Source organism: Sinocyclocheilus grahami, unplaced genomic scaffold (assembly GCF_001515645.1).
Source record: "Sinocyclocheilus grahami isolate Dianchi unplaced genomic scaffold, SAMN03320097.WGS_v1.1 scaffold334.1, whole genome shotgun sequence".
Taxonomy (NCBI): domain Eukaryota; kingdom Metazoa; phylum Chordata; class Actinopteri; order Cypriniformes; family Cyprinidae; genus Sinocyclocheilus; species Sinocyclocheilus grahami.
In genome coordinates this window covers 30,679-44,692 of record NW_015505513.1, presented here as the reverse complement: position 1 = coordinate 44,692, position 14,014 = coordinate 30,679, and the positions used below count along the sequence as shown (strand labels likewise).

General features: G+C 34.5%; 1 protein-coding gene across 1 annotated transcript in view; it reads left to right on the top strand.

The window, feature by feature from the left end:
- The window catches only part of dachc (dachshund c), a 58,828-nt gene extending 56,294 nt beyond the window's left edge, over positions 1-2,534 (top strand). The window contains exons 10-11 of the mRNA XM_016295318.1: positions 1,340-1,408; positions 2,064-2,534. Of these exons, the coding sequence (XP_016150804.1) occupies positions 1,340-1,408; positions 2,064-2,101 (107 nt within the window). The 3' untranslated portion in view covers positions 2,102-2,534. The remainder of the gene's footprint in view (positions 1-1,339; positions 1,409-2,063) is intronic.
- The last annotated feature ends 11,480 nt before the right edge of the window (positions 2,535-14,014 follow it).

Below are 14,014 nucleotides of genomic sequence, written 5' to 3'. Positions count from 1 at the left end.
AAAAAAATCGAATTAAAACCACCAGCAGGTGGCAGCAAATCACTGTTAATAAGTGAGTCATTGCGATTGAACCGAATCATTTAAAAGGTTGATTCATTCAAGAACGAAACACCGTCATGTTGCTCAAACACAAAACAGCACTGTGGCTGTATTCGGAATGATTTTTTTGTTTTGCGAAATAGAGCAAAAACAAGCAATATGGTGTCTAAAACGTAAGTCTCTTAATTAACTTATTGTTTATTGAATTCAATGTCACATTTGTAATCATGGTCATTTTTGGAGAAAAACGGCACTCTTCGTGTGAAATTGAATAACTATATGAAGTGGTATAAATATATTCATTTTCTGCCATCATGTCTTGAATTTGTGATCATTCTAAATGCATTTTAATAGACTGAATCATGCAGTGAAAGTACTCCCTCTAAATGCGCACACGCACTAGTCTAGACTTCACGTAATGTATGCGTGCGCTCTGTAGGGGTGTTTTGAATGGTTTTTGCAAAATACTCGATAATGTCAAATTGCACATCGTTAAAACAGCAATTACGATATTATCGCAGACGATATATATCGCACACCCCTAGTTCTGATTATCATGTTTATCGTGCTGAAATCATGCGTTTTAAACCATATGAGTTTAAGCCTCTGATATACAGTTTTGTGAGTGCACACATCCGAAGCACACGGACAGAAAGCGGCTGTCACAGCATGTGAGTAGCCTACTAAACTAAGTTCTCGTTCACACACAAGTTTACGTTAAAAACACACACGAGTTACAAAAACAGTTGGTTATGTCTGTGAAGGTAAACTGCTGGGAAATAAATCACATGTTTATTTTAGATCTGTGTGGCAGCAGCAATATACAGTAAATAAATCAATATCCACTGCTCTCTTGTGTCCTCTGAGGCTGGGACTCTAAATAGTGTTCTGTGCTCATCTGTGCAGCCAAAGACAGAAGAGTAGCATGTTTTGCTCAAACTTTCGCCATGGCATTAGAACTAGTACACCGTTGTCGCTTGTGAAATAAAAATGATGGCGCCGTGGGTGGAAACTTACAGATTAAGGGGCGGTAATATTATAATGAGATCCCTTTGCAACGTCACTAGGGGAGCTAAATCAGACGCGCTCGTTTTCTCAGACGCTTGCAGAAAAAGGCTTCCCAAAACAAAGTTACTGGGTTAATCTTTTTCACGTTTCCTATGTTGGTAGATGCACTGGGGACTTGATTATAGCACTTAAAACCTGGAAAAGTCAGATTTTCATGATATGTCACCTTTAAGTTAAAGTTAAAGCAACAAATAATTCATAACCCTACTGATAAATCTTTTCATGTTAACAGACCCTCCTCATCAGGAAATGGAGACAAACCATAACAGCAGCAAAACAGACACTGACAGAACAATACAAGGTACTGATGTCTGAATGGATATTTAATATTTTCATATTCCGTCATATTGTTTCTTCATGGAGCTATATTTAAATGTGTTTTCCCCTGTAATCTTCAAAGTCTTGAAAGAAATTACCACCGCAGATGGATACCATAATGGATACCATCTATCCTACATACTGTATAAGAGATGGTGTTGTCCATTAAGTTCTGTTGTTTGACAGTGTATATGATAATGTAAACAGAGCCCTGATGATGTATCACAAGCCTTTGTTAGAATACTAAACATTTAAAACATTGAGAGTGAAATGAAATTGAATGACACTGATGCAAAAAAAAAAAAAAAGGAAAGAAAGGATAAAGACAAAAAAGGGGAGCAGTAATTAATGGGTCCCTTAATTGTCCTCATGAAATATTTGCATGGGCATAATTTACATAATCTACATGTAGTAATTAATCTTTCAAAGGGTTTGCTTTCTCTTTTCGTCTTGGTTGAGAGGAAAGCAAGGGAAGGGCTCTTTTTTGTTCTCTTTGACATATATTCAAATACCGCATCTTCTCCTTTAACAATCTTTTCATCTCCACACACGTTAGAACATTATGGATTTGTCCATTCATTATACGCTGCTTGTGACATCAGTCAAGCTTCATTCATACCATTTATTTTTCTCCACAGATGGAAGACACTTTCTGAAGTCCACAGTGATGTACTGAAGAATGAAGACGAGGAGTAAATGCATTCATACTGTATAGAAGAGACCGTAGTCAATTGCCTGGTAAATAACGTCTGCAATTCTGCTAGAGGACTGATGGAAGACAATGAGGCAATTTTATAGGCTGATGTCAGTGTGTTGCAGCACAAAGACTTGACAAGATTATTATGGCCATTGAAAGTCAGCATTCAGTAGAATGAAGCGGGAGTCACCTATCCTCATGAGATGGCCGAGAAGAAAATGGTATCTCAATGCACACCTGGATAAATAACTAGGTTTCCAGGGGACTTTTCGCAACACTGAGAAATTAAAAGCATTTTATAAATCATTTAAATCTGCCTGACTACACTGACAGATGAAATATTCAAATCAGACTGTGCCATTTTATGCCCTTTTATTGCCCATTTTATGTCAATTTCAAAACATCATTTCATGAAGGGAGGTGCCTGAAGAGAGATTTGAATTTATTTAGTTATTTATCAAATATAGACACATTTAAATGCGTATTGTGTATCTGTCTGTTATTTCGAAAAAAGGTATAGCTGTCCGGATTTTTTTTTTGGGTGTCATTGTTGTATATGGGATCATAGCAGATTTGTCTCAAAGTTCATCAAATATGTACATAAAAGTGTAGACATGCTACTGTGCATTGTACGCTGTAGGTCTAGGAAATCAATACAAACATTTTTAATAAGATTTCTTGCATCTAAGTAATTTTTTGTTCAGTTGCCGTTTATTGTCCTACTCGACATGGAGAGCATGCTGGCATGTCGTTACTTCTGTCCTGTCCATCTGGAATACAATAAAGTTTTTCCCACATGCTTTACAAGGGAGATGTTTCAAAAACTGACTGATACTTGTTTTGTGTGACTTCTATAGTAACACTAAATCAAAGTCGTCAAACACAAATACTCTACCACTCTTGTTCTTGTTTTAAAAAAAAAAGTTTTTTATTTACTTCCAAGACACAAAGACATATTTCTTTGTTTTGTAATTTTACTGTATTTTATTATTATTTTATTTTACTTGCAAGACAGAAAGTCACACTTGTTCTCTTGTTTTTGTTTACCGCTGGTAAATGTTTTTTTTTACTTCCAAGACATAAAGACATAATACTTTGTTTTGTAATTTTACTGTATTTTATTATTATTTTATTTTACTTGCAAGACAGAAAGACACTATTGTTCTGGTTGTTTTTGTTTACAGCTGGTGAAATGTTTGTTTTTTTTACTTTCAAGACATTAAGACATATTACTTTTTGTAATTTTACTGTATTTTATTATTATTTTATATTATTTTATTTTACTTGCAAGACAGAAAGACACTCTTGTTCTCTTGTTTTTGTTTACAGCTGGTAAATGTATTTTTTTTTACTTCCAAGACATATTACTTTGTTTTGTAATTTTACTGTATTTTATTATTATTTTATTTTACTTGCAAGACAGAAAGTCACACTTGTTCTCTTGTTTTTGTTTACCGCTGGTAAATGTTTTTTTTTACTTCCAAGACATAAAGACATAATACTTTGTTTTGTAATTTTACTGTATTTTATTATTTTTTTATTTTACTTGCAAGACAGAAAGTTCTTGTTCTTGTTACCACAGGTAAAAATTTGCAGTGCTTCTTTATTTAATTTTAATGTAATTTAATTTATTTTATATTATTTTACCTAACTTATTTATTTTACTTTGTTCTTGTGCTTTTGTTTACCACTTGTAAAAGTTTGCAGTGCTTTATCATTTTATTTTATTTTATGACAGACACTTTCTCGGTTATGTCTGTGAAGGTAAACTGCTGGGAAATAAATCACATGTTTATTTTAGATCTGTGTGGCAGCAGCAATATACATTAAATAAATCAATATCCACTGCTCTCTTGTGTCCTCTGAGGCTGGGACTCTAAATAGTGTTCTGTGCTCGTCTGTGCAGCCAAAGACAGAAGAGTAGCATGTTTTGCTCAAACTTTCGCCATGGCATTAGAACTAGTACACCGTTGTCGCTTGTGAAATAAAAATGATGGCGCCGTGGGTGGAAACTTACAGATTAAGGGGCGGTAATATTATAATGAGATCCCTTTGCCACGTCACTAGGGGAGCTAAATCAGATGCGCTCGTTTTCTCAGACGCTTGCAGAAAAAGGCTTCCCAAAACAAAGTTACTGGGTTAATCTTTTTCACGTTTCCTATGTTGGTAGATGCACTGGGGACTTGATTATAGCACTTAAAACCTGGAAAAGTCAGATTTTCATGATATGTCACCTTTAAGTTAAAGTTAAAGCAACAAATAATTCATAACCCTACTGATAAATCTTTTCATGTTAACAGACCCTCCTCATCAGGAAATGGAGACAAACCATAACAGCAGCAAAACAGACACTGACAGAACAATACAAGGTACTGATGTCTGAATGGATATTTAATATTTTCATATTCCGTCATATTGTTTCTTCATGGAGCTATATTTAAATGTGTTTTCCCCTGTAATCCTCAAAGTCTTGAAAGAAATTACCGCCGCAGATGGATACCATCTATCCTATATATAGTGTCCATTATGTTCTGTTGTTTGACAATGTATATGATAATGTAAACAGGGCCCTGATGATGTATCATAAGCCTTTGTTAGAATATTAAACATTTAAAACATTGAGAGTGAAATGAAATGACACTGATGCAAAAAGAAAAAAAAGGAAAGAAAAGATAAAGACAAAAAAGGGGAACAGTAATTAATGGGTCCCTTAATTGTCCTCATGAAATATTTGCATGGGCATAATTTACATAATCTACATGTAGTAATTAATCTTTCAAAGGGTTTGCTTTCTCTTTTCGTCTTGGTTGAGAGGAAAGCAAGGGAAGGGCTCTTTTTTGTTCTCTTTGACATATATTCAAATACCGCATCTTCTCCTTTAACAATCTTTTCATCTCCACACACGTTAGAACATTATGGATTTGTCCATTCATTATACGCTGCTTGTGACATCAGTCAAGCTTCATTCATACCATTTATTTTTCTCCACAGATGGAAGACTCTTTCTGAAGTCCACAGTGATGTACTGAAGAATGAAGACGAGGAGTAAATGCATTCATACTGTATAGAAGAGACCGTAGTCAATTGCCTGGTAAATAACGTCTGCAATTCTGCTAGAGGACTGATGGAAGACAATGAGGCAATTTTATAGGCTGATGTCAGTGTGTTGCAGCACAAAGACTTGACAAGATTATTATGGCCATTGAAAGTCAGCATTCAGTAGAATGAAGCGGGAGTCACCTATCCTCATGAGATGGCCGAGAAGAAAATGGTATCTCAATGCACACCTGGATAAATAACTAGGTTTCCAGGGGACTTTTCGCAACACTGAGAAATTAAAAGCATTTTATAAATCATTTAAATCTGCCTGACTACACTGACAGATGAAATATTCAAATCAGACTGTGCCATTTTATGCCCTTTTATTGCCCATTTTATGTCAATTTCAAAACATCATTTCATGAAGGGAGGTGTCTGAAGAGAGATTTGAATTTATTTAGTTATTTATCAAATATAGACACTGCATTTAAATGCGTATTGTGTATCTGTCTGTTATTTCGAAAAAAGGTATAGCTGTCCGGATTTTTTTTTTGGGTGTCATTGTTGTATATGGGATCATAGCAGATTTGTCTCAAAGTTCATCAAATATGTACATAAAAGTGTAGACATGCTACTGTGCATTGTACGCTGTAGGTCTAGGAAATCAATACAAACATTTTTAATAAGATTTCTTGCATCTAAGTAATTTTTTGTTCAGTTGCCGTGGTTATGTCTGTGAAGGTAAACTGCTGGGAAATAAATCACATGTTTATTTTAGATCTGTGTGGCAGCAGCAATATACATTAAATAAATCAATATCCACTGCTCTCTTGTGTCCTCTGAGGCTGGGACTCTAAATAGTGTTCTGTGCTCGTCTGTGCAGCCAAAGACAGAAGAGTAGCATGTTTTGCTCAAACTTTCGCCATGGCATTAGAACTAGTACACCGTTGTCGCTTGTGAAATAAAAATGACGGCGCCGTGGGTGGAAACTTACAGATTAAGGGGCGGTAATATTATAATGAGATCCCTTTGCCACGTCACTAGGGGAGCTAAATCAGATGCGCTCGTTTTCTCAGACGCTTGCAGAAAAAGGCTTCCCAAAACAAAGTTACTGGGTTAATCTTTTTCACGTTTCCTATGTTGGTAGATGCACTGGGGACTTGATTATAGCACTTAAAACCTGGAAAAGTCAGATTTTCATGATATGTCACCTTTAAGTTAAAGTTAAAGCAACAAATAATTCATAACCCTACTGATAAATCTTTTCATGTTAACAGACCCTCCTCATCAGGAAATGGAGACAAACCATAACAGCAGCAAAACAGACACTGACAGAACAATACAAGGTACTGATGTCTGAATGGATATTTAATATTTTCATATTCCGTCATATTGTTTCTTCATGGAGCTATATTTAAATGTGTTTTCCCCTGTAATCCTCAAAGTCTTGAAAGAAATTACCGCCGCAGATGGATACCATCTATCCTATATATAGTGTCCATTATGTTCTGTTGTTTGACAATGTATATGATAATGTAAACAGGGCCCTGATGATGTATCATAAGCCTTTGTTAGAATATTAAACATTTAAAACATTGAGAGTGAAATGAAATGACACTGATGCAAAAAGAAAAAAAAGGAAAGAAAAGATAAAGACAAAAAAGGGGAACAGTAATTAATGGGTCCCTTAATTGTCCTCATGAAATATTTGCATGGGCATAATTTACATAATCTACATGTAGTAATTAATCTTTCAAAGGGTTTGCTTTCTCTTTTCGTCTTGGTTGAGAGGAAAGCAAGGGAAGGGCTCTTTTTTGTTCTCTTTGACATATATTCAAATACCGCATCTTCTCCTTTAACAATCTTTTCATCTCCACACACGTTAGAACATTATGGATTTGTCCATTCATTATACGCTGCTTGTGACATCAGTCAAGCTTCATTCATACCATTTATTTTTCTCCACAGATGGAAGACTCTTTCTGAAGTCCACAGTGATGTACTGAAGAATGAAGACGAGGAGTAAATGCATTCATACTGTATAGAAGAGACCGTAGTCAATTGCCTGGTAAATAACGTCTGCAATTCTGCTAGAGGACTGATGGAAGACAATGAGGCAATTTTATAGGCTGATGTCAGTGTGTTGCAGCACAAAGACTTGACAAGATTATTATGGCCATTGAAAGTCAGCATTCAGTAGAATGAAGCGGGAGTCACCTATCCTCATGAGATGGCCGAGAAGAAAATGGTATCTCAATGCACACCTGGATAAATAACTAGGTTTCCAGGGGACTTTTCGCAACACTGAGAAATTAAAAGCATTTTATAAATCATTTAAATCTGCCTGACTACACTGACAGATGAAATATTCAAATCAGACTGTGCCATTTTATGCCCTTTTATTGCCCATTTTATGTCAATTTCAAAACATCATTTCATGAAGGGAGGTGCCTGAAGAGAGATTTGAATTTATTTAGTTATTTATCAAATATAGACACATTTAAATGCGTATTGTGTATCTGTCTGTTATTTCGAAAAAAGGTATAGCTGTCCGGATTTTTTTTTTGGGTGTCATTGTTGTATATGGGATCATAGCAGATTTGTCTCAAAGTTCATCAAATATGTACATAAAAGTGTAGACATGCTACTGTGCATTGTACGCTGTAGGTCTAGGAAATCAATACAAACATTTTTAATAAGATTTCTTGCATCTAAGTAATTTTTTGTTCAGTTGCCGTTTATTGTCCTACTCGACATGGAGAGCATGCTGGCATGTCGTTACTTCTGTCCTGTCCATCTGGAATACAATAAAGTTTTTCCCACATGCTTTACAAGGGAGATGTTTCAAAAACTGACTGATACTTGTTTTGTGTGACTTCTATAGTAACACTAAATCAAAGTCGTCAAACACAAATACTCTACCACTCTTGTTCTTGTTTTAAAAAAAAAAGTTTTTTATTTACTTCCAAGACACAAAGACATATTTCTTTGTTTTGTAATTTTACTGTATTTTATTATTATTTTATTTTACTTGCAAGACAGAAAGTCACACTTGTTCTCTTGTTTTTGTTTACCGCTGGTAAATGTTTTTTTTTACTTCCAAGACATAAAGACATAATACTTTGTTTTGTAATTTTACTGTATTTTATTATTATTTTATTTTACTTGCAAGACAGAAAGACACTATTGTTCTGGTTGTTTTTGTTTACAGCTGGTGAAATGTTTGTTTTTTTTACTTTCAAGACATTAAGACATATTACTTTTTGTAATTTTACTGTATTTTATTATTATTTTATATTATTTTATTTTACTTGCAAGACAGAAAGACACTCTTGTTCTCTTGTTTTTGTTTACAGCTGGTAAATGTTTTTTTTACTTCCAAGACATATTACTTTGTTTTGTAATTTTACTGTATTTTATTATTTTTATTATTCTATTTTATTTTACTTGCAAGACAGAAAGACATTCTTGTTCTCTTGTTTTTTTTACAGCTGGTAAATGTTTTTTTTACTTCCAAGACATATTACTTTGTTTTGTAATTTTACTGTATTTTATTATTTTTTATTATTCTATTTTATTTTACTTGCAAGACAGAAAGTTCTTGTTCTTGTTTACCACAGGTAAAAATTTGCAGTGCTTCTTTATTTAATTTTAATGTAATTTAATTTATTTTATATTATTTTACCTAACTTATTTATTTTACTTTGTTCTTGTGCTTTTGTTTACCACTTGTAAAAGTTTGCAGTGCTTTATCATTTTATTTTATTTTATGACAGACACTTTCTCTTTTCTCAAGAGCACATGTACAAAATGTGTTGACGCAGCATTTAGCCAATCACTCAAGCTGTACCGTTTAGCGGTATGCTCTCTCTCTTTCTCTCTCTGAACATAATAAGAAGCCAGGAGAGATGAATAATTGACTGATTGTTGCATTATTCAGGCCCCTATTGTGGAAAAAAGCCGTCTCTGGCACATTCCAGGTCTCTCTGGCATATTGAATATGAGGTTAAAGTTTCAATCAACCTTGAAAGGGAGAGGCATTTTTCATCGGCTAGCTCAAGTTGATGCACTCAGAGTTAGTGCACAGTTCTATCCAGGCAATACTTGATCTGCTATAAATATACTAAAATTGACTACACTAGACCAAAAAATGCATTATCAACATATTTATTGTGGTGATTCTTAAACTTGAGTGGCAAGTTTGAATTTGCATATGCAATCAATACTAGTTGTTTTCCCCTAAGATGATCACTTGTATCTATTTCTATAAATCTCACATTCCTTCATGGGTCCGTTAAGAACCACAATGACTCTAACAAGACAAATCCAGGGCCTGTTGAATGGCTCGTCACAGTCTGTATGTAATAGACCCAGCCACGACGGAGTAGCGTAAATTTAATCTAATCAGAGAGTGCCTATTATACATTAGCACAGACAGCGGTAGAGGTGCAGGACAAGTTATCCAAATGAGCGTTGGAGCAGGATGAGAGTCAGGCCGTGGACGGGTAATGAAAGGGCAAGAGAGTAGCGCTCAGCTTTTCAAACCTTTCACTGTCATTACTAATTCATGTTGCTCCTTCTCGCTTCTAATAAGAGAGAGAGTTGGGGGAAAGGGAGAACGGTGCAGGATAATGTGCCGTGAAATTGACTCATTCACGAGAGGAGATCAACTTTTGATTTTAAACTGCCCTCCGAGGAAATGATGGTGAATTTAGTGATCCTGACAAAAAGGGGACTGTTTATTTAGTTCGGCTTTTTTCTTGACAAAGAAGGAACAAAGTTAACAGGCAAAATGTAGGCTACAGCAGCCCCAAAAAACATCTGGACACTTAAGCCACACTTAAAAATGTATAAATGACTTTGCATTATCAAAATACCAAACCAGAAATATAGTACAAACAATTGAAGGAAAACACTGAAGTGTTCCGTTTCAAACTATAAAAGACTATTGTTCAAATCATTAGGACACTTTGTAAAATGTCTGTAAAACAGAACATCTGTGTGAACCTGAAGATAAATGACTTCATTCATCTACTAAAACTGACCTTGGGACTGGCTGTTGAAAGGTTTTTTTACAGCCTAAGTTTCAATTTGTTAAAATCATGAACTAACAATGAACAATACTTTTACAGCATTTATTAATCTTGATTAATGTTCATTTCCATAAATACTATTAGTTAATGTATTATGAATGCATTAACCAAACATAAATTAACATTTATTTTAAAAAATAAAATTAAGGAACCAGTTAGATCATGATACTGATGATCCATTAATAAATGCTAAAAAATGGAACCTGAAGTTGTTACTGGTAGTGGCAAAAAAAAAAGGCTCAGAAAGCACAGAGAAAGATTCTAGCAGATGACACTTGATTTGATATTTTGTATCAGATACAATAGAATTGATCCAAAAATACTTTTTGGGGCTGAATGATCTCAGGTATTATTTAAACTACACATCTTGAGTATTTCTATAGACCTGTACATATGACTTCATTCATCTACTAAAACTGACCTTGGGACTGGCTGTTGAAAGGTTTTTTTACAGCCTAAGTTTCAATTTGTTAAAATCATGAACTAACAATGAACAATACTTTTACAGCATTTATTAATCTTGATTAATGTTCATTTCCATAAATACTAGTTTTAACATTTAAAAAGGAAAATTAACATTAGTTAATGTATTATGAATGCATTAACCAAACATAAATTAACATTTATTTTAAAAATAAAATTAAGGAACCAGTTATCAATTTAACATTTATAAAAATGGAAATTAATCAATATTAAATTGACAAATTAAGTCCTATTTAAACTGCTTAATTTATCTTTTAAATTTGGGTAAATTACATATCTTATTCATTATCTAGCAACACAATACATTTTTTAATTAACAATAAATGCTGTAAAATTTGTTTTGTTCAATGTTAGATCATGATACTGATGATCCATTAATAAATGCTAAAAAATGGAACCTGAAGTTGTTACTGGTAGTGGCAAAAAATAAATGGCTCAGAAAGCACAGAGAAAGATTCTAGCAGATGACACTTGATTTGATATTTTGTATCAGATACAATAGAATTGATCCAAAAATACTTTTTGGGGCTGAATGATCTCAGGTATTATTTAAACTACACATCTTGAGTATTTCTATAGACCTGTACATAAGTACATATATAATCTGAAATCATGTATGGCAACAATATTATTAGTAAATTATATAAAACGGTGGTTCTAAAGGTGTTTCTTCAGGAGCTTTCCAAGAGGGTCTCAAAATGGATTAAAAGTGTTTAAAATAAGACAAAACAAGCATTAAAATAAACTAAAATTAAGATTTCTTTCAGAATATGAATTCACCCCTCAACAATTCATTCATTCAGTGAATGAACTCATTCACTTGAAAATACATTGAAACACCTGGATATATGAGGAAGCCTAATTCATTTTAAGTGATTTCTAAACCTGAAAAAAAGTCATGAAAATTCATAAAATCCTAAACCTGACAAATACTAGACAATTCATGTATATTCACTGGTTAAAAAGAGTGGGAACTGTGAAGAACATTCAGCTCTTAAAATATCTGGAATCCTGCAATTTAATTTAGTGCCGGGCCTTCGGATGTTGTTATGGACAATGGGGAGCCTTGGAGTCAAAAAGGTTGAGAACAAGACATACAGTAGCCGGACACTCAAAAGTTTGATGCATTTTAATGATCAACAATAAAGTTGTCAGAGGCCCCAGGGCCTTGAGCTCAGAGGCCTGTATTCACCCGACACACAAAATGATATCAATAGACAAACTTGAATGTATGCCAGTGACTGCTGGCACAATGTGAAATAAATAAGGAAATGAGAAATGTTATTCATCCCAGTCCAGGCACCTCCTCAGCATAAATAGTGGCTTCTGAAATCATTATCTGATGTTGTACATGAATGTTGAAATGTGTTAAACTCATTTTCGTTCTTGTAAATGCGACTATATTTCTCACAACTGCTATAGTATTTCTTAGATTTATGACAATTTTCTGATATTTGGACATTGTATCTCGCAATTAAAAATCTGCAGGAAGATCATTTTGTTAAGTCAGTTTACAACGTTGTAAATAATGAAAGGCTGAAGTTATGAATATTAGTTTGGAATAACGTGTAGGTAAGTTAATGATGACAGAATGATCATTTTTTTGTGTGAATATCCCTTAAACTCACAATTGCAGTATGTCAAATGAGAATTACAAGACTTTTGTGTGTGTGTGTGGTTTCGCAGTGAAAACTGCAATAAGTGTGAGCCTCAAAAAAACATATAATCAGTTGTTAGTCAAGATGACATTTCTCACATTCCCTTTTGCTGTAAGGATTTGTGTATAATGAGAATGTATTGTTTTGTTTGTTTGGTCTGTTTTTGCCATTGCCTTGTCTCTAGATATGTGCGAGTGTGTGTGTGCTTTCACTCAAGCTGCTTGACAGGGGCACTGGGTGCTTGAGAGGACTTATGTTCCTTCGCTGGACTTCTGACAGCTGGATTGGCTTGTTTTCCCTCCCTCTCCCTGGGGGCTTCGCTGTCAGCTCTATACTCAGGCAGACTGTGAAGAGAGAGATTAATGGACAATGAGGATGGCAGAAAGGGAGAGACATTGAGAGAGGGAGAAGAGAAAAAGGACGAGAGGAGGCCAACTGCCATCTGCTCATTTCCTTTTAATGGACAAAGCCAACAGCAGGAGACAGTGCTGCCGACAAATCTGGATTTTCTTTATTACATGAACACACGCTCTAATTTGCTGAGGTTGACAAAGACAGAAACATGGCTACTTTTTCTTCAATTCAGGTCTTTTACCCTCCATTCTTCAGTTATTTTTTTATGGAAACAAGTGTGATTTGATCATCATCTGTCTGGCTTTCAGGCAAAATGTTGGTTGGTTTCTATTTAGCTTCCATGCATGTTACATGAGCACACTATTCAAAAAGTTATTTAATAAAAATATGTAATGAAGTACATTAGAAAAGTAATGACTGTCTTTGTTAAGTTAATAAGTTTCACATTCAGTGAATCTGAATGTGACATTGGGTTGTTTCACCTCTTTATGACTCGCATCTGCAGTTCCCTTCATTAATCTGTTGGCCCTAAGGAATGAATTCAATAGGCCTATTGTTTATCTTCACATTAGCAAACATTTAATACTAAAATGATGCATGAGAATTAAACAAGGTGTTAGCTGATGAATTCAAGACTGATCTGGGATCCATTTTCCATTTCTTCCACTCACATGTGTGATTTGACTGCTCTGAGATTACGATCAAAGAGCAGTTTGTACTTCTGCAAAGTCCTTGCATGACAGACCCATGTAATTCAGGCTGGTCATAAAACCTAATTAGACTTACCCACTTTAATTTAAGGCATCTGCAATTGGTTTCCCATCATCCCATTATGGGTTATATCCTCTCAAAATGATACAGTCCTGTAATGGACAATGACATGATTAAAATGATGTTAAAACAGTAACTGGGAAAGAATGTATTTTGTAATGTTGCCTGTTGTCGTGTAGGCCCTATTCCAGCAGAATTAAAGCCCTTATTGACCTTATTGAGGGTAGCAGCACCATTTTTGACAGAATTGTACTGTTGTTTAACAACATAGCAATTGTTTAGCTGACAGAAAGTTTTCTGAAAAAAAACAATCTCCATTTTGATGTTGATCTCAATTACATGATTTCGTTTTACTTAGCTCAAAATGCATGATCCCTGATAAAGATTAGCTATTTCCTACACTGTTCACACAACTGAAGCACCCCAGGAACCTCCATCGCTTGGGGATAGTTGGGACACAGAAGCTGGATGTCTTCTATCATCTCTAGGCTATT